The sequence below is a fragment of the Erpetoichthys calabaricus genome, chromosome 4, assembly GCF_900747795.2.
Source record: "Erpetoichthys calabaricus chromosome 4, fErpCal1.3, whole genome shotgun sequence".
Classification (NCBI taxonomy): Eukaryota; Metazoa; Chordata; class Cladistia; order Polypteriformes; family Polypteridae; genus Erpetoichthys; species Erpetoichthys calabaricus.
In genome coordinates this window covers 272,938,146-272,964,284 of record NC_041397.2, presented here as the reverse complement: position 1 = coordinate 272,964,284, position 26,139 = coordinate 272,938,146, and the positions used below count along the sequence as shown (strand labels likewise).

The following is a 26,139-nucleotide window of genomic DNA, read 5'->3' as shown; positions in this document are numbered from 1 at the left end:
CAGTTCATCTGGCATTCAATTGTTTGTGCTCAATGCATCAAATCTGTTTTGGAGACTGTCTCTAATTGAAGGTGATATATTTTCGATATCACACTTTGGCTCTTATGAAATTGCTTTAATTTTCATCAACTTCAGCTTGAACTTGCATATGAACAGTTCTCCCAGTCTTGTTCTCACTTTCCAAATTGAACTTCTCCATCTTCTCCTTACACTGTGCATCCCATCCGGTGAGATCCATGTGTACAGTTTCAGCTTTCGTTGGTGGAAAAAGGTGTTTACAATGAATAAGTTGTTGGTTTTACAAAATTAAATCACGCATTCCCAGGCGTCATTCATATCTCCAAGGACATATTTCCCAACTACCCATCCTTCTTCCTTGTCTCCCACTTTTGCGTTCCAATCACCAATGATAATTAGTAAGTCCTAACTGCAAGTTTGATCAATTTCAGCCTGCAGAAGTTGGTAAAAATCTTCAATTTCCTCATCTGTAGCCTTAGTGATTGGTGCATACATTTGTATAATAGTTGTGTTGACTGGTCTTTCTTGTCAGCGCATGGATATTATCCTGTCACTGACCACGTTGTACTTCAAGACATATCTTGAGATGTTCTTCCTGATGATTAATGCAACGCCATTCGTCTTTGATTCCTCACTCATTGTAGTAGATCGTATGATCGTCCAATTGAAAATGACCAAAGCCAGTCCATCTCTGCTTACTGACAGTGAGGATGTTGATGTTGATGCATTCCATTTCATTTTTGACAACTTCCAATTTGCCCACATTCATGCTTCTCAGATTCCAAGTCCTGCTTATTAATGGGCGCTTGCAGCGGTTTCTCTTCATTCTCTTCATATCAGCAAATTAAGTTCCTGAATTATCGGCTTTTATAACATTCACGTCATTTTGGCCAACTCTACTTTGAGGAGGCAGCTCTTCCTCATTCGCATACTGAGTGCCTTCCAACCTGGGGGGCTCCTCTTCCAGCATTATATCAGACAGTATTTCATTGTTATGTATGGATTTTCAATGGCTTGTTTTCGGAAGTGGACTGCCACATCCTTCTTCCTAGCTTGTTCTTAATCTGGAACCTCCATTGGGACTTTTCCACCAGGGGTAACCCTACTATTATTAGAAATACCAACAGCATAGCTTCCACCATCACAACAATGCCCAAGCCACCACAGTACAACAAACTAATAGATGAGTAGTGGACTGACAGATGAGTGGTGGCATATTGCTTTAGTAGTAATTAAATGGGTTCAAATTAAAAAAAAAAAATTATTAAAGAAAACGCCCTGTAGCCACTGCAGACCTTAAGGACCAGAATTGACTCCCCTCTGTCAAGTGATTTCTTTACTTAGATCAGCTTTACCTACTTGGGGTCACTCACTCACAAATCACCTGTTTTTTCACACTGATATAGCAATGTGATACTATTGCCAATGCATATTTCTATCTCAATTCTAGAGCTTCATAAAGTCCTTTATATTTGTCATATCAGCCTTCTCCTGCCTGTGATCCCTGCCCCGACTCGGTCCCCTATCACAGCACTGAATGGTTAGCTCAGAAGAGCAAAGTTAACAAATGACATATAAAAAAGGATATATTGAATCACAAGAATTATTAAAATTAGACCCTAGATTAGAAGAAATTTAGCAGGTCAACTGGTTAACAATTTATAAGGTCAAAACTAGGAACGTTAACAGTCAACTCTTTGATTAACTCACATTCAGAATTTATAAAGAACAACTATATTGATTATATGATTCATGTAAATATGCAGTTGGTAATGTAATTCTCTTGCTGCACTGCAATGCCTAAATCAGACTTACTTTGAAACATGTTGGTCATTTAAACAGGCCCAGAAACACTGGATTTAAGCTACACATCAGATTCCATCATCAGTGAAAGTGAATTCTGAATCTCTGATCTGAAGCATTTTCAACAAAAATGATACAAAGTTCACAGCAAATAGTGTAGTATTGTGCGGAAATACAAAAGTGGCAATTACATGATGCATTAGCACATGCAAAACAAGCTATCTTCCTTATATAATTTATTTGTTGGACTGTAGCTATCTACCACATCAACAACATTACCAAAAATTTGCTGATGGGTAATCAAAGTCAATTGCACAGCATTTTTATATATCAAAATGCTTCCAGTCAGTGGAGCTGATGGCAAACACTTTTGTCAGCACGTCAATTATGTTGGGCCAGGGTACATTCCATCTGGAGACACTGTCACTGCCTGTGCTGAGGAACATTTTACTGAGAAGACACAAAAGTTAAAAATACAGACAGTCACAATTTATAAACCCCCACCCACAAGAGAATTCAGGACTTGGTCAGAGCTGAGAATTACATCACAATGTTGTGCCAATACAAAGGTGAATACTGACAGATGAAATCCATGGTACTACAGATGCAAAATATTCAAGAAAGACATGCACCAGAATGAAGCTAGGTGAATTGGTTGCATGTATTCATAGTTATGTAGAAAACTTTGTAGCCACTAACTTAGCCACTCCTATGAACCTGGCCTTGTTAGCAAATAGTATTTTATTAAGACAATGAAAGTCATACTCATTGATAGATTTAGCATGCATCTTAACTTTGGTGAGAGGTTACCTGAGTATATCTAAAACAATGGTGCAAGGTTATTATAGTTAACAAAAACTAAAATCAAAAGTGAAACTATTATTAAAAAAACATTTTCGTAAACTGATTTACGTATAGTGATTTAATGTCACTCAACATGGAAATTCAGACATATACTCGTCTAAACCTTCTGTCATTGGGTACGGAACAGGATAAAGGACTAGTAAATCCAAATACCATGGTTCTACTGAAAGAATTTGGACTGCTGCGGACGAGCGGTGAGGCCAGTCAAGCACCCATATTATCTACCTGTGCTATCCGCGCCTCGAGAACAAGACGGCGGCGGTGTATGCATAAACAAAAGCGAGGTGTCCGTGGTGGGCTCAGCGTTAAGGCTAAAGCTAATCCATGCAGAACGCCACTACCATCGATCTTGGTGGCAAATATCCGCTCACTGGAGAATAAATTGGACTACATTCAGTTGGATTTAACATCGAAGCGGGAGATTAAGGATTGCTGTGCTTTTGTCTTTACGGAGTCCTGGCTCACCGACTCCACAACCGACACTGCTATTAGCCTGGAGGGGCTAACGATTCATCGGGCAGACAGGAGCAGCAGTCTCAGCAGCAAAACACGGGGCGGAGGTATCATCGTCTACATAAACAACAGATGGTGTGTTGACTCAAAAATAATCCACACATGTTGCTCTCCGGACACTGAGTTTTTGGTAGTTAAATGCCGGCCTTTTTATTTGCCACGGGAATTTTCCGTTGTACTTATAGTAGCTGTTTATATTCCCCCTGACGCTGACACCAAGGCAGCCATTGACACACTCTGCCACTGTATCAACAATTTGCAAACCACACATCCAGAGGGAGTAGTCATCATTGCTGGGGATTTTAACCAGGCAAACATGAAGAGAGGTTTACCCCATTTTTACCAACATGTGGATTTTGCAACTCGAGGAACCAATATATTGGATCATGTCTACACCAACATTAAAGGAGCATTCAAAGCATCCCCACGTCCCCATCTTGGCTCATCAGACCACATCTCTATTATGCTAATCCCAGCATATAGACCTGTGCTCATCAGATCAAAACCATCACTCAAACAGGTGAGAGTTTGGCCAGGAGAAGCCATGAATGCACTACAGGATTGTTTTGAGTGCACTGACTGGTCTGTGTTCAGTGAGGCAGCTACCACAGATCAAAGGATAGACATAAATGAATATGCAGAGGCTGTGTTTGGCTACATAAATAAGTGCATGGAGGATGTCTGCGTCACCAAAAACATCATTGTCAGGGCAAACGATAAACCGTGGGTGACTGCTGAAGTGCGAGTTTTGCTGCAAGTGAGAAACTGTGCTTTTAAATCTGGAGATATAGCTGCCCTTAGAACAGCAAGAGCCAACCTAAATAAAGCTATTAGAAGAGCTAAAAGGGCTCATGGAAAGAAAATAGAGAGTCATTTTCAAGATCACAGGAACAGCAGAAGATTGTGGCAGGGGATTAAATCTGTGACAGATTACAAAACAGTTTCTTACCCCTGTGATGATAGCTTCAACTTCCTGAATGACCTAAATAAGTACTTTGGACGGTTTGAAGCATTGAATGATACATCACTAGTGAAGGCCAACCCTCATCCTGATGAGAAGGCACTGTGTCTGGAACCGGATGATGTTCTACAGACTTTGAGGAAAATTAATCCAAGGAAAGCTGCGGGACCAGACCAGATACCAGGTTGTGTACTCAAAGGATGTGCGGAGCAGCTGACACATGTCCTTACGGATATATTTAACTTCTCTCTGTGTCAAGCTGTTGTGCCATCTTGTTTTAAAACCTCAGAAATCATCCCAGTTCCGAAAAAACCCATAGTCACAACCATGAATGACTATCGCCCTGTAGCCTTAACATCAATAGTGATGAAATGTTTCGAGAGGCTGATCAAGGACCACATTACTTCTGTCCTACCCTCCTCTTTTGACCCACTCCAATTCGCCTACCGCTCCAACCGTGCCACAGAGGATGCCATATCTATTGCACTCCATTTTTCATTGGAACATCTGGAGAATAGAGACGCTATGGTCCGCATGCTGTTTGTTGATTTTAGTTCGGCTTTTAATACCATCATCCCTCAGAATTTGATCAGCAAACTGGGCCCATTGGGACTGGGCATACCTCTGCAAAACTGGATATTGGACTTTCTAAAGGATAGGCCACAGTACGTACGGGTAGGAAAGAATAAATCAGATATCATCTCCTTGAGCACAGGTTCTCCACAGGGGTGTGTTCTAAGTCCCCTCCTCTTCATGCTCATGACCCACGATTGTTGTGCCAAGTTCAGCACAAACCAAATTATTAAGTATGCGGACGACACAACAGTGGTGGGTCTCATTCGAGGTGACGGGGAGGGGGATTACAGAGAGGAGGTGAAGTCATTTGTGGAATGGTGTGATAAAAACAATCTGATACTGAATGTCGAAAAAACAAAAGAACTGGTGATCGACTTCAGGAAGAAACAGCTGATACATATCCCGGTCTACATTAAGAACACTGCTGTGGAAATTGTGCAGTCTATTAAGTTCCTGGGAGTTAATGTGACGAACAACCTCACCTGGTCCCTGCACACCTCCTCCGTCATCAAGAAAGCTCACCAGCGCTTGATCTTTCTGCGGAGGCTAAAGAGGGCCCATCTCAGTAAGTCAGTCCTCACCACTTTTTACAGAGGGACCATAGAGAGCGTGCTAACCAGCAGCAGCTCTCTGTGGCAGGAGAGCTGCAGCGCTTCGGACTGGAAAGCACTGAGGAAAGTGGTGAGGGCTGCGGAGAGGATCATTGGAGCCCCGTTGCCTAATGTACAAGATTTGGCAAAACAACGCTGTCTGGCCAGAGCTGTGCGGATTTCTAGAGACCCTACTTATCCTGCCTCTGAACTCTTTTCCCTCATGCCCTCAAGCAGAAGGTACCGCAGCCTGAAATGTAGAACTACCAGGTTTAAAAACAGTTTTTTTCCTACTGCCGTTCGTCTTTTAAATGAAGCATTTTAGTATTTCATTGTATGCCGATTTTAACTATGTGTTTTTATTAATGTCTTGTGCATCGTATTTTCGTTCTGCAGCACATCTTGGATGTTCTGCTGAATGACAAATAAAATTGAATTGAATTGAATTGAAATAAAAATTAACAAAACTGAAATCAAAAACTAAAACTAAATGAAATTATTAAAGTAGCTGGAAAGACTAACTGAAATAAAATAATAATTTAGTTTTGATTTTTAAATGAATATTATTGCCGTTAGTCTTTAACCCTTGAAAGTTTTAACTCTAAAACAAAAAGTCATCCACCACGAAGCGCCCGCACATATTCATCCAGTGAACGGCGGTTGGTGATGGAGGGCGGCTGTTCACACAGCATCTGAGGTGACAGAACAAGCTGAATGCGGGTGCGTAAAGCATGTGAAATAGGAAGTGATTTACGTGCTGCCTTTCTTTGTGCTTGTTGTATATCAAGATGTAATTCAAACGGCTTAAATCAGAATGTGCTGGTCAACATAACATTTACCATATGGAGAGAAAAATCACGAGTGAGTAACGTTTCAGTTTATTTCTCAGGTGTCTGCTTTTTGTTTACAGCAATTCACCTGCCACTTCACACAGGAGAAATCATTTTTACTTTTTCATATACAAAGTATAGAGAAAGTATAGTAATCATGAAAAAATTCAGCCTTGATATTTTGATGAATCTTGACATTATACACCTTCCAGAATCCAAAAGTACAATTTTTTGGAATTGTGTGTGTGTATGTGTGTGTGTGTGTGTGTGTGTAAGTAAACATGATAACTCAAAAACGCAACTAGATAGTTGGATGGAATTCGGCATGTAGTTGTTACACCACAATTGTAGATCTGTATTAACTTTTGGGCCAAATCCATCACCCGGAAGTGGTACTTTACCTGAACACATACTAGATTTTTTTTTTTTTATTCATGCAGCTGCAGAGTCTGATTTATTCAACTTTACCTTTATAATAATTGTTTAATATATTATTAATTTGATTTGATTTGTTGTTGATGGTTCTTTAATGTACATAATATAAAAATATAATCATTGTCTTGAGGTTTACTCCTCAAATATCCATCCCCATATCTGAGTACACAAGAAAGTCTGGGGGAGACCACTCCCGTTTTTTGAAAATTAAACGGCACTGATTGAGAGACTGACTAGGTCATCATACACGATCAGCATATTGTTGCTGACCAATCACTTTTGCTTTAAAAACATCGTTTAACAATGAAGTGATACAAACAAAGGTAGGTAGGCGAAGAGAGTCTGCCAAGTGATGAAAAACTAAATATACTAATGAGTTCTTGTATTTATTCTATATTTATTAATTTATCTTTTTTAGTTTATATTCACAACTCAAAATACCTGATATTGTGAAAGTAATCCATTAGCAGATTTTAAAATATTTGTTTCCTTTTTTCAATGTTTTTCTCTCTCTCTCAAAATAGATAGTTGAAATATCATATTCTTTTTGTTCTTAACATCAGCCTTATCATACATATTGCATACCAGGGATTTTTCCTACCTTACATCCAAACCTGCTTGGGTAGGCTCTAGGTTTCCTGTGATCCTGCTCTGGATAAACAGGTTTAGATACTGTATATACAGTATTGTTCTTAATCTCAGATGCTGTCTCTGTTGTTTTATGCCTGTCTGTACTCCTATTACCTGCTCTTGCTCAGCTCATTATGGTTTAACTGTCCTTTATGTTAAGCTATTCAAATCTCACTGCCCAAAACCTTGACACAACAGGTTTGTTTTTCTTTGTTTCCCAGCTAGGTGGGGTCTGCACCCTGATTCAGGTCTAAGAGCCCTGTTCTTCCTAAGCCCCCATGATTTTCATGAGAAAATATTTTAAAAATTATAAAATTGTGTAAAATTGTTCATATTCAGTATCTAGTTTTGATTGTGCTTGTTTTTATCTGACAAAAACAAAACCAGATAGTAAACCATGTAGTCTAGTAAGCTTCCACTAACATTAAAATCATATGCAAATCTATTAAGTGTACAGTTCTGTCTGATTGTAACACAAAACTAATCTCCATAGGAGCTCCATGCCATAATTACTAAAACTAAAACTGAAACTAATAGTTATAAAAAATAAAATAGAAATGTCTTTGTGAAATAAAAACTAAACTAAAACTAAAAATACACAATGAAGGAAAACTAAAACTAAACTGAATTTCCAAGTAAGGTCAGAAAAAATATAGAAATAAAAACTAATATAAAAAGGCAAAACTATAATAACCTTGCACTGGTGCCACCTCAGTGAATATTTAGCTGCATACTAACATTTAACAGGCTGGCAACATATCAAAATACAGAGCACATCAATATGCTCCTGTTGCTAAACAAAAATGCATAACATTTTTTTTGATAATGTTATAATAAGACAATTTATGACACGTTTTCACTTGACATTAAAACAATTTCTTATCACTCATTATTTATTAAAAAATCTGCAAACATTATCCTTGCACTATCCTTATTATTTTTATGTTCTTAAGCAGTAATGACTCATTTTAGTGATTGGTGGTTATTAATCAATCAAAGGGATAGACTGTCAATTATGAAATTTGATCAAAATTTGCACCTCATTTCCAACACTGCTTCACAATTAGGAGGAAAGTAAAGGAAAAGAAAGCCCAGCAAGTCAAAAATAGTCTGATCCAAGTCGCTCTGGAGAACTTTGAGAACAGAGCTCAGAATATGAGTCAACAATGCAGCTTCAAAGCAGACACACAAGTAAAAAATATTTCCACACTGTAATTTATTCTTCAATGTTTCATTTCCTATTATCGGTAAAACTACAATTCTAGAAACTGTTAATCTGGTACACAAAGAATAAGAAGTTGCATAGGAAGGTGGTTTTTGGAAGTGAAACAAAGAAAACATTGTTAAATAATTATTTTAACAATTTAACCAAGGACTTTTTTTAATTAACGCTCAAGACATGGCATCTTAAACAATAGTGGATTTCATGCATGTGTTCTTCTACTCCAGCTTTAGCTGCATAAAGCTGCCGGTTATTTCACTTTTTAACAGCTGTACAGGGGGGCTTTAAAACAAGCACTCACAGGCACTTCCAGGGCATGGATCCAGCATTTTGGCAGTCAGGCAAGAATCAACACTCTGACAGCCAATTCAATACTTTCTATGTTAAAGCAAATTTAATGACTTTCAAGTTCTTGGTACACCTGCAGATATTTTCAGTGTTACCATTGAAAATGTCATGTATAGTGCAAGGCAAGTAGTTACTACAGTAATACAAGAGAGATGATCATGATTGATGGCTATTCTATAGGTACCTGGTGCCCTGATCTGAAGATTAATATACTGTAGATCAGGTGTCTCCAGCTCCAGTCCTGGGGCCTCATGTATAAACGGTGCATACGCACAGAAATGTTGCGTACGAACGTTTCCACGCTCAAATCACGATGTATAAAACCTAAACTTGGCGTAAAGCCACACACATTTCCACGGTACCTCATACCTTGGTGTACGCAATTTCTCCGCTCGGTTTTGCAGACTGGCAGCACCCAGTGTCAAAGCAGTGCTACTGTTCCATTGTGGTCACCCTTTCTTTCTTAGCTCCACATTCCTGACGCGGCTTTATAAATACACTGAAACTAACTGCATATTGTTTATTAGTGTAATGCATTTGATTGTAATTAACCTGTAACAATATAATAGTCCAGGGAATAGCCATAGTATTCCAAATACCATAACTGCTTTAGCGTTGTTACTCTCAATGCATCATCTTCTTCTTTCAGCTGCTCCCGTTAAGGGTTGCCACAGCAGATCATCTTTTTCCATATTACTCTCACTGCACCACTTGGAGTATTTATATCACTGTATCTGAGTGGGGAATCACAGCAGCAGCTGATCGGAAAGAGAATTATCGGTACACGGCATGAAGCAGACGCTGACTCAGCCACGGCAAAACGTTTCAGAGACTTCCCAGTATGGACTTCGCGGTTTAGAAAAAGTTTCATCCCAAGAACTCTAAACGCACTCAATCAGTCCATCAAGTGCTCCTTGTAGAATTGTTTACTTATAAGTACAATTACCACACTGTAAAATTGCACTACAGTTATAATATTGCACAACCTGCGCCACTTTATAAAGCACGTATTTACATATGATGACGGTATTCATTTTTAAGATGAAATGCAGCAAAATATGTTAATTATATTATACAGATAAAACTAACTTCATTTAAATAATCTGTATTGTTAATAATTAAACATGTGAGGACACGGTGCCGCAGCGCTAGCTAGTTCAGGGATTGTTCCTGCATTGCGTTGTATTCTTGCGCTGACGCGACACTGGAAAGATAGACAGATAGAATAATTAAACATGTACTATGAAGATATTTCAATGTTCCTTAAAAGTTTTGAAGAATCGGCGTTCTAAGCTTACAAATGGCTTCACGTCTATTACATAGCTGATTGTGTGGCGATTGGGTATTTGGAGAAAGAAAAGTAAGGACAGGAATTGGAGGTTAGTACGTTTGAAAGAGAGAGCACTGCTGTGATAAATTACGTCATTGAAGGTCGCGCATGGCGCAGCAAGCCTCTTGCGTGAGATATGAACAAGCACTGCGCCACCGTGTTCCCATATTTAATAACATGCTTTCATTCCTATCATCATGAAAAAGATATCACGTATACATCTCAGTATTTTAATTATTCAGAGAGCTGTAATATCACGAATGTAATGGATTATGTGTCCTGTTGGAGAAAGAGAAAGGCCATTTAAGAAGCAGGTAGTGATTCACACACAGAGCACAAAGAAGATCAAATACAGAACAAAGCATTTAACGTCCTACTTTAGTTACAATGGGATTTGAGAAACTAGTAAATTAAACGATTTTAAGATGAAGTTTGTGATGTTCTACTTTAATGGCAAAATAAACTACCTGATTAAAGTGGAAATTTCGAGATAAAAGTTGACATTTCGTGCTTTTTTCCCCCACTGTGTGCCTATTTTTTTGTCTGTGCCCTAATAAGCTTTCATATGACACTCAGATGGTGGGCTACGACTTGCCTTTTCACGGCGACTTTGATATGTGATTTCTTTTTTATTTCAGACACTGTGCGACTTTGTGAACTTGAGCTTTCTAGTTTCTCCAACACTCTGTCACTCGATCAACTTCCTTTTGTTGATTATACCACTGTTTAAACCAACAAATAGTACGTTTTTCCTTTGCCTCCACTTGGTATTCGCTGAAATTCTTATATTTTCCCCTGTGCTTTTCCCATTGTCTTTTCTCAGAAGGCTGTTTATATCAATTTGCATATTCAAATAGGCATAATTCTGGGAGGAGTTGGGGCGGGAAAGAAGGCGCGTGCATGTGCTTTACTTTTCACGCTGATCAGGATTTATGTAGTGGAAGAACGTGAAAGTTTGCGTACGTACAGATTCCTGAATCTGGATTTTTCTGTGCGTATGCACATTCCCGCTTTTGTGCTTACGCCATGTTATAGTGTGAGTTTTACGCACGGCGTTATACATGAGGCCCCTGGAGAACTACTGTGGCTGCAGGTTTTCATTCTAACCCTTTTCTTAATTAGTGACCAGCTGGAGTTTTTTTTTGTTTTTTCTGTCCACCCTGGCCATCGGACCTTACTCCTTTCTATGTTAATTAATGTTGTCTTATTTTAATTTCTTATTTTGTCTTTTATTTTTCTTCTCTCCATTATGTAAAGCACTTTGAGCTACTTTTTGTATGAAAATGTGCTATATAAATAAATGTTATTGTTGTTGTTGTTGTTTTGCTGCTAATTAACTCTTTGCCTTAATTTCAATTGTTGCACAATTTAAGATTCAGACCCCTTAATTATTTTTTTTTCCTTAATAAGCAACCAAACAATATTAAGACACAAAATAAACCAACACATAAACAACAATCTGCGTCCATCACACAATAACTGAAAATAAAGAAGGGTGAAGGCCTCAGTAATGTTGATCTGCTCAGGTCCACAAAACATTTTCCCAGCGCTCTTAAAAAGAAGATCAACAGTTTTGGAAATGTCTGCCATGGCAGAATGAGCGCCATGGAATTAAATAACGGGTTAATTAGCAACAAGAATTGTCTTCAAGTTAAACTGAATGAAGGTTGGAGTTTGAGACCCCAACTTAGTTGGTCATCTGTTGGCTCATTTCACATCAAATTTATGTTTAGGTGCTGTTTAAGGAAAAAATAATCAATTCAGTGGTCAGAGTCTCAAAAAAAGTCAATTAAAATAAAGTAAAATAGTTAAATAGTAGTTGAATTGGAGACCCCTGCTGTAGATGGACACTATTTAGTTATTTAACGATAGTAAGCTAGACAAATATAACATTAAAATATAAGTTGTGTTATTTAATGGACATGAGACTTTTTTTTGTATTCAATCCTGCAAACAGAAAATACAAGAAATATGAAATTAAGCTTTGTATCATGTATTATGTGACAACACATGACTGAAATGAAACACAAAGGAAAACTAAAATGACTTTCTTCAAAAGAAGGGAATTTAAAAATCTGATTGGAAAAACTAGAACAAAGGTATAACATGACAAGCTGTCTGCAATTTTGTTATTCATCATCTGTATAATGATGTTAAGGTGAAAGTTTTTGCTGCTCATCATAGACATCACCATATGTGAAATGTGGCTGAGACAACAGGTTAGGTGTTTCACACACACACACTTACTATAATTCATTGAGTGCCATCTTCGGACAAGTACAATAAATCATAACATTGTTTCAAAATTGTCCTGCTGTATCCACTGGCTTGTTTTCAAATCGCACTCTATTGGGCCAGCAAAGCATAAACTTACCATCATACTGGATCATATTTCATACTCAAGTGCTACTGAGAGAGCGGCACACTGCAACGACTGCAACTCTCATGAGCTACAGATGTGAGAACGAGTGCTCAAAACATTGCTACACCTTTCACTGATACTGATTCAGCAACATGGGCAGATTACAGCAAATGAAAAAACGGGTGAATGTTTCAATGGCATATTATCACAGCGGTGAAATCTCAGATTCTTTTAGAGTGGGCATATTCTCAAAGCTCTTCAAAGATTCATTTAAGACTCACAGATAACTGGGAAGTAAGGCATTGAAGTAGGAAATAAAAGGACAGCTATTGATTGACCGATTTTGATGTTGAAAAAAATGTTAAAATAAGAAGTATTCAAGAAAATAATGAAAAGCAGCTTACATCTGGATGGTTTTGCACTGGAGTAAATTTATAGCATGGGTGTTTTGAGTAATTATTGTGTGTACAGAGTGCAATGAAATTTTAGTCTATAGGTGTAATGTGTAATAAAAGAAGCATACAATACCTATATTATGACTGTGTACTTGTCCACTGATAAGAATGCATTTTGAAGTGTTTTGATTTATGAATGTCAAATAACAAGTAACATTAAACATGCAGTACGTTTCTTTAATAAAAATTTCAGATTGTGGAAATATGGAATTCATGATGTTTAAATTACAATTTGAATTGTATCGTGGGCTAAATGTATTGTCTCATGCCTATTATTTAGACATAAAAATATACCTCACTGCAAGGGTAAATTGAAAGGCATCAGTTTTTTTTCCTATTGGCTACAGTGTGTGTACTTTTCTGTGCAATCTGGTCTAGTTAATTGCTACTGTGTTATAGCATTGTTAACATGGCTGCTCCCTTTTCCATATGCACCAAAGAAGAGCAGAGAGGTGTATCAGGAGCACTGATCCATCATTAATTTTCAGATTACATCTTGCCTGTAGAAGGGGCCCCAGTTGCCTCGAAAGCTTGCATATTTTAATCTTTTTAGTTATCCAATAAAAGGTGTCATTTTAGTTGACTTCTCATTACATCCATAATGGCTAACACGGTACAACACCCTAGTAGCACAGTATGAAAAAAACCTTTTGCTTCAGCAAACAAATGAACAGTTCAAGAATGGCCACAAAAGTGTCAGAGATGAAGAACAATTTAGTCACCTATTTATATTCATTACTGCAGATAATATTGAAAATGCCCGTGATATAGTTCTGGCAAAATGGGGAGTGAATGTTATTTACTGTAGGTGCTGAAAAAATAGAGAAATGAACAATACATGCAAGGAGCTAGCTAAGTTTTTGTCACAGACATGCAAGAGTTTTAGATACTGGAAAAACAAATAGCTGAATGACAGACCACAAAATGTGCAAAAACGAGAATCTCAAAAGCACATGTTAAAGACTATTTAAGTAATCTTTCCCTTGAATATACTAAGCAAAAGAATGTCTTTTTTATGCAATTAATGGTTCAAAAGTAGGATGCTGCTCTTGTCATGACGTCTCCTTTAATAGACCCCAAATGATAGCATTGAAAAGAAGTGATGTGTATCATATGACCAGTAACAGGTTATGTTACAAAGAAGAAAACATCACATTGCCCATTATCCGAAAAACAAAACAGTGGCATCTGCAACCAAAACAAATGACATGGTGACATCACCATTGTAATGATAAAAATGAAACATGTATAACATTGGGAAAAGGATGTAATATGGTAAAAAAAAATATGCAAGCTGATGTAGAAAAGAACTTTGTCTCTGAGGTTATTAACACTAAGTGGTCACTGCCATGATTCTATGTCAAAACATTCTTCTCAAGGAAACGCTATCATTTATGTATTCATTTTTTTCTCCCACTTAATTCAAATTAAGGTTGCTGCAGTACTGCGACCTGGTCAGGAACAAGCTGAGTAGGCCACCAATCAATTCATGTTCAGAATTTTCACACACTACCATATTTAATAATACATTTTATTTAAAAGCACCTTTCAAGGTACCCAAATACACTGAACAACAGTATACAGTCGTGGCCAAAAGTTTTGAGAATGACACAAATATTAATTTTTACAAAGTTTGCTACCTCAGTTTTTATGAATGCAATTTTCATATACTCCAGAATGTTATGAAGAGTGATCAAATAAATTGCAATTAATTGCCAAGAAAATGAACTTAATCCCAAAAAAACAATTTCCACTGCATTTCAGCCGTGCCAGAAAAGGACCTGCTGACATAATTTCAATGATCCTCTTCTTAACACAGGTGAGAGTGTTGACGCGGACAAGGCTGGAGATCACTCTGTCATGCTGATTGAGTTCAATTGTTGTGAAGAAGGCTTTGGGGCACCCAAGAAAGTCCAGTAAGCGCCAAAATCTTCTCATAAAGTTGATTCAGCTGCGGGATTGGGGCACCACCAGTGCAGAGCTTGCTCAGGAATGGCTGAAGGCAGGTGTGAGTGCATCTGCATGCACAGTGAGGCGAAAACATTTGGAAAATGGCCTGGTGTCAAGAAGGGCAGTAAAGCAGCCACTTCTCTCCAAGAAAAACATCAGGGACAGACTGATATTCTGGAAAAGGAACAGGGATTGGACTGCTGAGGACTGGGGTAAAGGTTTTGTCTCTGATGAATCCCCTTTCTGATTGTTTGGGGCATCCGGAAAAAAGAAAAGGTGAGCTCTACCATCAGTCCTATGTCATGCCAACAGTAAAGCCTCCTGAGACCATTCATTCATTCTGCTTCCCAGCCAAGCGAGTGGGCTCACTCACAGTTTTGCCTAAGAACACAGCCATGAATAAAGAATGTCCCATTGAGAACATGTGGTCAGTCCTCAAGAGGCGAATCGACAAACAAAAACCCACAAATTCTGACAAACTCCAAGCATTGATTATGCAAGAATGGGCTGCCATCAGTCGGAATTTGGCCCAGAAGTTGATTGACAGCATGCCAGAGCGAATTGCAGAAATCTTGAAAAGAAGTGCCAACACTGCAAATATTGACTCTTCGCATGAACGTAATGCAATTGTCAATAAAAGCCTTTGAAACTTATGAAATGCTTGTAATTATACTTCAGTATACCATAGAAACATCTGACAAAAAGATCTAAAAACACTGAACCAGCAAATTTTGTGAAAACCAATACTTGTGTCATTCTCAAAACTTCTGCCCACAATAGTACATAACAAACAGTCCAATATACAAACATAATTAACAAAATCAACAAAAAAAATATTAAAAAGATTGGTTTTATGTTTAGATTTAAAAACAAAAAGTGAGGTACATGTACAAAGTTCCGAAGACAGGGCATTCCTTAACTGTGGTCCTGATACACTAAAAGTCCCATCATCCACGGGGCGCAATCTGTACAGTGGAATGGTTAACAGCAAGGAGTCAGTTGAATGAAGTGAACATGATGGAGTATATGGACATAATAAAGAAGACAAGTAACATGGGGCGAAACCATGTAGAGCCTTAAAAACTAAAAGGAGAGGTTTATATTGAATGCAGAAAGGGACAGGTAGCCAGTGTTACTTTAGGAGTAATAAGCTTCTAGGGTTTTAAATGGGTAACCACTCGTGACAATGAATTTTGTGCATATTAAAATGTGTTTAGGCTCCGAGCAGGGATACCAAACAACAATGCACGGTAATAGTCAAGTTGCAAGGTGACAAAAGCATGTATAAGCATCTCAGTTGCAGTATCAGAGAGCAGTGGATGCAGCCTTGATATTTGCTGGGTGAAACAAGGCAACTTTGGTAATATTAATAATATATGGTTCAAAGGACAGTTTGGGATCAAGAATAACACCAAGATTTATAACCTGTACAGACAAAGATGTAATAAAGCCTGTGACTTACTGAGATATTATCTATTTTCCTTAAAGTGCCAGGAGATACAATAATTAAAGCTTCAGTTTTATCACTATTTAGTCTGAGAAAATTTTCAGACAACCAGTATTTGATGCCAGCCAAACAGGCAACCAATGCAGGAGGAGGTAATGTTTGCATAAGCCCTGTGCGTAAATAAATGTGTGTTACCATCAGCATAATAATGAAACTGTAGACCATGCCGTCTAATAATGGCAGAGCAGAGAGCCGAGAACTGCTAACTAAGGGACACCCTGAAACAAATAAGATGGGTCAGACCTAAACCTACAGATTGCAACAAATTGTTGTCTGTCCTTAAGGTACGGCTTAAACCACACAAGAGCATTTCCAGCAATATTCAACTAAGTCTAAAAAGAAGAATGTCATGATGTACTGTATCAAAAGCAGCAGTAAGATCTAAAAAGATCTTTCATGTTAAAAGACAATGATCCGCTGCGATTAAGATATCATTCGTCACCCTGATGAGTGCTGTCTCTGTACTGTGACTGGCCCTAAAACCAGGCTGAAATTCCTCAAGCAGATCATTAGAGGCAAGATGGTCTTTCAAATGGCCAGCAACAGCACGTTGTAAGATTTTACTAAGAAAGGGAAGATTTGAAATAGGTCCATAGTTTTAAAATCCTCAGTGTCAAGTCCAGGTTTTTCGAGGACAGGTATAACAACAGCCATCTTTAGGCTGGAAGGGACCGAGCCAGTATAAAAAGATGTATTGATAATACTGGTGATAAAAGTAAGAAGAAAGGACAAAGCAGCCTTAACCAAAGAAAAATGCATGGGGTCTAGAATACAGTCAGCTGGCCTGGCGGTCATGACAAGCTTAAGGCCTGCATGATCGTCCAACAATGGGAAACTAGATTAACAGCTGCCAGTGAAGATAGGAAATGGACACAGTTTTGACTGAACAAACGGACCCCTTTGAAATTCAGAAGAAATCAGATATTATTAAATAAAGGACAGAAATTTCTGACAGAGATCAAAGGAGGCAATCAAAGGAAAGTTAGTTGCAGGTTTAAGTACCTTATTGACAGTAGAGAAAAGCATTTGGGTATTATGCTGACCACATAGAATGCTGTTAGTATAAAAAGCAATCTTATCTCTCTGTAGTGCCTGATTATAGAGGACAACATATTCCTTAAAAGCAGTTGCATGGGCAAACAAGCTTGTTTTTGTACTAAGGAATTCAAACCTTCACCCACTAGCTTTCATGTGACGCAGCTCAGAAGAAAATCTAGCAGTACAGCATGTAAATGTCACACTATATGTTTAGCACAGTTAGAGCGGACAGAGACGCAAGTACCTGCGGGAAGCACAAAGGAGGTGGACTCACACACTCTGTCAATACAAGAAGGTGCAACTCTGGACATGTAAACGTTAAAATCTCCACTTGCTGCAGGGACATCCAACTGTTGGCCGTAAGTCTGCGTCCCTATTACTTGCCCAGAGAGTTTGTAAACGTCATTGTTGTTACTATTTACATCCCTCCTCGCTAGCGAGTGACATCATCCACTCAGCTGTTGCTAAACTGTAAACGCAGCACCCCAAGGCACTTGTGCTAATTGCTGGAGATTTTAACCATGTGACGCTGGACAAAACATTACCTGCCTTTTCCTAGTATGTGGATTGTAACACCCGGGGAAATAGGACTATTTACCTACTGTATGCAAACGTTAAAGACGTATACAGTGCCACCCCGCTGCCTGCGCTTGGGAAAGCAGATCATAACCTGTTCTGCTTCAGCCTCACTACAAACCAAGAGTGAGAGAGCTACCTACAACCACACGCTCATTCAGGAACTGGTCCCCTGAGGCAGAGCAGGCTCTGAGAGAATGCTTTGGAACTACGGACTGGGATATCCTGCAGGGGTCACATAGTGAGAACATTGAGGAGGTTGTTGACTGCACTACTGACTACATCAACTTCTGTATGGACATTGTAGTTCCAGTAAGAACAGTACGCTGCTATGCTAACAACAAGCCGTGGATTACAAGTGACATCAAGGGTCTTTTGAACCAGAAGAAAAGGGCTTTTAAAGGCGGTGATCAGCATGAGCTCAAGCGCGTGCAGAAGGAACTCTGAGTCCAGCTCAGGACGGCGAAGGAGCAGTACAGGAGAAAGCTGGAGCAGAAGTTGCAGAACAACAGCATGAAGGAAGTGTGGGATGGGATGAAGATCATCACTGGCTGCAGCTCGAAGCGGGGTGCCACCATCGAGAGAGATGTGGAGAGAGCAAACCAAATGAACAACTTTTTTTTAACAGGTTTGACCACCCTAACCCACTCTCACCTCAGAGTACTGCACCCTCCAACCATCCTTCTGCTGATACCAACATAGGAGAGAGTTTCCCCCAACCCACAATTACAGCAGCACAGGTGAGCAGAGAGCTGAGGAGACTTTGTGCCAGCAAAGCAGTGGGTCCAGATGGAGTATCGCCACGACTGCTGAAGGCCTGTGCGTTGGAGCTGGGGAACCTCTACAGCGCATCTTCAACCTGAGCCTGGAACAGGGGAGAGTCCCGAGGCTTTGGAAAACATCTTGCATCACCCCGTCCCAAAGATATCACATCCTAGTGAGCTGAACGACTTCCGGCCTGTCGCTCTGACGTCACATGTGATGAAGACCATGGAGCGGCTGCTGCTTCACCACCTAAGGCCACAGGTCCGCCACGCCCTCGACCCTCTGCAGTTCGCATATCAGGAGAAGGTGGGAGCGGAGGATGGCATCATCTACATGCTACACCGATCCCTCTCCCACTTGGACAGAGGCAGTGGTGCTGTAAGAATTATGTTTCTGGACTTCTCTAGCGCCTTCAACACCATCCAACCTCTGCTCCTTAAGGACAAGCTGTCAGAGATGGGAGTAGATTCATACCTGGTGGCATGGATCGTGGACCATCTTACAAACAGACCTCAGTATGTGCGTCTTGGGAACTGCAGGTCTGACATTGTGGTCAACAACACAGGAGCGCCACAGGGGACTGTACTTTCTCCAGTCCTGGTCAGCCTATATACATCGGACTTCCAATACAACTCGGAGTCCTGCCACGTGCAAAAGTTTGCTGATGACACTGCTATCGTGGGCTGCATCAGGAATGGGCAGGAGGAGGAGTATAGGAACCTAATCAAGGACTTTGTTAAATGGTGCGACTCAAACCATCTACAGCTGAACACCAGCAAAACCAAGGAGCTGGTGGTGGATTTTAGGAGGACCAGGCCCCTCATGGACCCTGTGATCATCAGAGGTGACTGTGTGCAGAGGGTGCAAACCTATAAATACCTGGGAGTGCAGCTGGATGATAAATTGGACTGGACTGCCAATACAGATGCTCTGTGTAAGAAAGGACAGAGCCGACTATACTTCCTTAGAAGGCTGGCGTCCTTCAACATCTGCAATAAGATGCTGCAGATGTTCTATCAGACGGTTGTGGTCAGCGCCCTCTTATACGCAGAGGTGTGGTGGGGAAGCAGCATAAAGAAGAGGGACGCCTCACGCCTGGACAAACTGGTGAGGAAGGCAGGTTCTATTGTAGGCATGGAGCTGGACAGTTTGACATCTGTGGCAGAGCAACGGGCGCTGAGCAGGCTCCTGTCAATTATGGAGAATCCACTGCATCCACTAAACAGTATCAACTCCAGACAGAGGAGCAGCTTCAGCAACAGACTGCTGTCAATGTCCTGCTCCACTGACAGACTGAGGAGATTGTTCCTCCCCCACACTATGCGACTCTTCAATTCCACCCGGGGGTGGGGGGTAAACGTTAAAGTTATTGTCTGTCTGTATACCTGCATTGTTATCGGCATTGTTATCTCTCTTTAATTTAATATTGTTCTTTATCAGTATGCTGCTGCTGGAGTATGTGAATTTCCCCTTGGGATTAATAAAGTATCTATCTATACATTTTAAGTGGAGCAAGATGATTCAGGCTAGTTGAAAGTATATAGTCAAAATGCTGAACTAAGGCAGCAGGTGATAAAGAAACACCAGCTGGAGGAGGACACTGCTTCAATGTAATTACATGAGCAGTGGCACTGATATTTTTCTGATATTTCATTGTAAAGCATGACAAGTTGCATCTTATGCCAACAATTTGTCAATTAAGTGAAATATCTGAATTTCAGCCAAATTTGCTTTTAATGACCACATTCTGGTTTAAAGGTCTGGTTTGCTGAAACTTGAAACTGTTTAAAATTCACAATTTCAGCTCTAATATACAGTAGGTATGCAGTGAAATAGGAGGTGAGGGGAGTTTGGGACTCCCCTACTGAAAGCCTCAAAAATAACAAAAAACAAAACAAAACTGTGAGGTGGTTCCCATACATAAACTTGAAAAACATTTAACAGTGTCATAACATACAAATTCAGATGTAACCACTGTTAGGGGCTTCCCGATTACATCAGCCTGCTTCACCCTCGACATGACTTAGCTTGGCTGTCTTTAATAATCTGAGCTATAACACTTCACTTAGCCAAACTCTCCTTAGTGTTCAGTAATTATCAGTTTATGTTTCAACTTTGCATGCCTTTTAGCCATACTATAGTTGTAATTATTTTACATTGTGTGTGCACATTACTACATTCATGGTTAAATTTCTTGTAAGAATTAAATGAAAAGAACTAAAAAGGGAGGAGAAACTCATAAAGAGGAAAATACAGTGCATGTGTTATATCATTCTGTATTTATGATTTGATTTTTATTGGAATGCCTTGTTTGCAGGAACACCAATAATCTCATAATGTGTAAGTATGAAATATGAATATTAATTTCTTTAAATTCTATATTTTATCTGGACCCTGTAGTGATAAGTAATGTTTTGTTAAATCTTACTCAAATGCCCAGATCATATTTTGACCTAAAATGAATGATGGAGCTGCCTTGTTAGTATGAGTTCCATCAAGTATATCTTTCCCAAATGAAAATTTAGTTATAATTTGATTAATTGCCTTAAAAAGGAAAAAAGTACATGTTAGGGCTACAAATTATTATTATACAAAATGAATTTATTTTTTTACTTTAGTTACTAAGTCAAGAAGAAAACAATGATAATTTTCAAGAAGTCGAAAAAATCTTATTTTCCACTTTTTATTTAATAATTTATCTTGCCTGCAAAACCCTAACAGAGCAACACTGCAGTGTGATGTTTCCTAGCAACACTTTAAAACTGCCTCATAAAATGGAGCCCACTTTTAAGTTATGCCCACATTTTATTGTCTAATTAAAACTAACAGTCTGCAGTAAAATCTTTCTTGAGTTATAGAGAATTATGTGTCAAGTATGTTTTTTATTTTCATTTCTGCTTGGCATCTATTTTTTTCTTAGTCAGAGGCACTCCTATAGATTATGTGAACAAAGTCAAATATTAATCATCCTTAATAAAGTTGTATAAACACTTGACAGGAAGTAGCCACTTACTTAACAGGAGCTAAACTAACAATAAATATATTATTACTACAACTTAAATTCAATGTTTTCTCCAGTATTCGTTCCCATGTTAAACTATATTTCATTAAACTGATAAAATGGACTAAATTTCAAATGCCCTTAAAAACAGAAGTTTGTAGAAAAGTCTATTTTAATTCTTATTGTATTCAATAAAATACAAAGAGGGCAGACAGCTCTTTGCCTTCTGTTGCTCATAATAAATTTCCTTTCTTTATTTCATCTCACAGAAGCAGAGCAGGGTTCAGTGCGAGAGACCTTCTGCACCAGTGCACTAAAGAAGTATTTTCATTCTGTGCATCGCAGATGACTTACTGTTAATGTGATCGATGTAGTAGACACCAATTTGTTGATCATAAACAATTTCCCAGCCCAGTGGCAATTCATCTCCAACACAGTCAGCAAACGTCAACGGCTTTGTAATCCTGAAATGAGAACAAACATACAAAGTGTGATTTTTACATGTGTGGTTTGCACATCCCTTTACTTATTGAACCCATTTGCTCATAATAAAGTCACAGGAATATGATAGCAATGGGAACGAATTCCCAGATGGAATGCCAGGCTATTGCAGGGAGCATCAACACGTATATCTTCACTCACTCATGTTAGAAACACTGGTGGTCAGTCAACTGAAGAACTTCAGAAACCCTCACAACCAGCAGATGACAGGACCCCAGCTGGGAATCGAAAAGCTATAATTAAAATAAGCAATGCATACTGTCACCATAGAGCTCTAAATGGGGAAAAAACATACACAGTTAATGGTCTAAGTGTAAACCATGACCGTGCTTCTCTGACATGAAAGCAGCAGATTCTCATACTATTTTGCTAAATAATTTTTCATTATTACTACAGACTGCAGCTTAAAATGCACCTAAATGCTATGTAGCCACGTAAATCCCCAAACACTGAAAATGGCATATATTATTAGAATCCAGTGTGGAGAACCAGTAACCGAAACAGAGTGATACAGCAAATAGTAATTTTTGGTAGTTTGGGAGTCAGGCCAACAAAAATACTAATGAAGGTCAGAGACCCTGGGACACCATGCCAGGTTGAGTCAATTCCTACAGGCTAATATGAAGAAGTACATATTTCTTACATGGGACTGTGGAGGCAGTGCTGCCTTTTTAAGAGGATAACAAGTTATTTTATAGTCCTGGCCCTTTTAAGACAGAACAGGGTTTAGGGAGGCTAACTGATTTTGGAGTCACTGGTGGGACACTGTGGCTTGGTGGTCTTTCAAATTAACAATGGAAGTGAACTCAGGACTGAACCTGGAAGTGGCCTCTATGTCATAGGGGATCGGTGAGTCTAGAGTGAGGATGTAACTTAGGGCCTGGACTCACTAGTGGAGAAAGACAGGCCAGAAAAACTGAAAGTGTGAGTGTGTGTGTCTATGAGACTGAGTGATATGTAATATGAAAAGGATTATTGCTTTGTGGTACTTTTAAGATGGACAAGTTAGAAAACCACATCACTATAACAGAGATATTTTTTGTATACACAACCCCAGAGGGGCAACAGGAGTGTCTTTGTGCTGCTTATGTTGATACTTTTTTGGATGGATGACCAGATGACCACCGTGTTTAAGTGTAAAATTAAGAGAACGATAAGTTAAACAAATCAATTGAACCATGCGAATTGGAACATATAATGGTGTCGAGTATAATTCAAACAAGTGGGCCTGTTGATACAAAAGTAATAATAAAAGACCTGACTCATGACCTACACATATAAATATATTTTTTAATCAAAGAGGTCTGTTTATTCAGTTAGTGAGTCACATTTCAAATTCAAAATGTCTTGAAACAAACCAGGAGCTAGGTGAAGAACACCAGTAAAGTGTTTCAGTATTTATAAGGCAACCCAAGAGCCAATCCTAACATTTATAATACACATAAGCTTTTACCCTTCAGGAAAAATCTGCTCCTCAACTTCAGAATTCACTGAAATTTAAATGAATGTGAATCCTGCATTTCAAAGATCAAAGTGCATCCCCCACTTAACTAAGCATGTCCTACTGTGATTGTTATGAGCACAGAAAGCCACAAGGGGACCTAAAAATTCATAAATGCCTCAAGGAAATTGCTCCAGCTGAATTATTTCAGTTAAACAGAGGATTACGTCCATCCGGAAATTAAGAGGAAGTGCACTTAATATGAAAGGAAGGAAGCTCTTTTTTCACATAAAGCATCAGGAGAATCTGAAACAAACACCTAAAGTTGATCTTACATTACACAACTACCAATAATGGGTATTTCAGACTTGACTGTAGCTGACAATGTTAATTTACATGACTAAGAATTGCTGGTCATGTCAAAGTCACTGCATGTCAGTCCTGCTCACCCATTTTTCTGACAGCCAATAGCATGCTGCCTGATGGAGCATGTGCTGCTTTGAGAACAAAACAGGTACGGCAAGTTTACAAGCAATCTTGTCCCATTTTTGTTTTTCTTTTATCTATTCTTTTGTGGTATGTAAAACACGAGGCATCAGACAGACAAGTCCTTCTTTTGTTTGTGATATCTAAAGCATCCGCATTCTTTAATCCTCATTTCTGCATTACTGTATATTCATTCAACTTCTGGATGGCCACTCATTGCTTGTCAGCTCACATGCACAGTGATTTTGTCAGAGCGAGTCGTTAACTAGTTGGAGTGAGTGACTGGGAATTTTCTTATTATGCAGCTGGTCTTTAGGGGAGTGCACCAACGATTTCCTCCAACTCGCTAAGGTTATGTAAATTAAGGCTACGACTAAAAATCGCTGGAAAAGTCATCAAATGTGACATGACATTAAGTTATATAGTTGAAGTGAATTTAGATAATTGATCAAAATTATTGACTAAATATTCTTTTGTTGTTTGATAAACTTCTGTTTGATGCTTCCTAGCTACCAAGTTTTCTTTGGGAAAGCAATGATTTGTCAAGAAATGCAAAGTTGTGTCATTAACACAGACTTCTCTAAAGTTTTTGTTTACTTAAATTTATTTCACTGCTTTAAATTTTGTTTTTTTTTATTTAGAGGACTCTAAGATGATGCATAATAATCAAGTACTATGCATAGGTAAATGTCCACAGTCAGTAATGAGTTAGTGATTCACTCCTAGTCTTTCCAAAGCACACTAATACTCCTGATACCTCTCAACCTTACCAACTTCCATTATGTGCCAGTCACATGACAGAGGGGCAGGGGACATAAAAAACTTGGACAGTGTTACTTGAGCATCAGCAGCCGTGCCTGTACAATGTCCACTCTCCGCAGTTTCCCTTTGGTAAGTGAGATTTCTAGTGTTCTCTTAGACATTTGGCTTTGTCTTTGAATTTTTAAACTTTGTCTTGTGATTTCACTCATATTTGATTTTCCTGTTCTTGTGTTAGCTGGTGTTTCGACCTTCTGAATTTCAATTTTTCCGTTTTGCCATTTGAATTTCAGGCTTGTTTAACTTTTTTTTAATTTCGTTTTACACTATGTCTGCTTTATCATTGGCTCACTGAGATCCACAGTTTAATTTAGGTGTGCACAGTCACCATGCAGCAATCCTTTGGCTCACTCTTGTCTGCTGGAGAGGCGACATTGTCTTTCCTGTGGTTGTGGTGTTTGTCTTTAGAATATCTGAAAAGTTTTGAAGAGAACAGGCCTATCAATCTTGATCATCCTATATATATATATATATATCAGAATAGCACATAAACCCACCAACAATCTGCGCACGGTCCTGTTTAATGCTAAAAACAAGAAATCGACAGCCGAAACGCAGTTTATAGTATTCCATGCAATTCTTGCTCAGCTGTATACATAAGACAAACGTCAAAAAAAATCTCAACACATGTACAGGAACATCGCAACGCCGTCAGAAGAAAGGATGCACTATCTTTGATATATGCACATACTAAATCGACAGGACACACATTCAACTGGGACAACGTAAAAGTAAAATTTAAGGCCAGTACAAAAAGCGCCAGAGAGTTGGCCGAGTCTTGGCTATCAGATGAAAACGCCATCAACAGACACTTGGACATAAACCCAGCATATGCCAACTTAAGAAGGACATGTACACAATAATTAAACTATACAACCCCCCCCCCCCCCTTGATTATACTGACTTAGTCACCTCCACCTACCCCCCCCACTGAATGTGTTGCTATATATTGCCTTTGATTCTTGTAAGTCTAAGCATTATCCTCTGATGAAGACCCCTGATAGGGGTTGAAAGCTCAGGAATAAAACTATTTTATGATACGTGATTCGTTTTTTCTCCCTTTGTGGATCTCCAACTGCAAATATATATATATATATATATATATATATATATATATA

General features: G+C 38.8%; 1 protein-coding gene across 4 annotated transcripts in view; it reads right to left on the bottom strand.

The window, feature by feature from the left end:
• The window catches only part of wwc3 (WWC family member 3), a 256,278-nt gene that overhangs the window by 131,534 nt on the left and 98,605 nt on the right, over positions 1-26,139 (bottom strand). For all 4 annotated transcript variants that reach the window (XM_028800807.2, XM_051926805.1, XM_028800809.2 and 1 more), the window contains exon 2: positions 22,129-22,238. In XM_028800807.2, the coding sequence (XP_028656640.2) occupies positions 22,129-22,238 (110 nt within the window). The remainder of the gene's footprint in view (positions 1-22,128; positions 22,239-26,139) is intronic.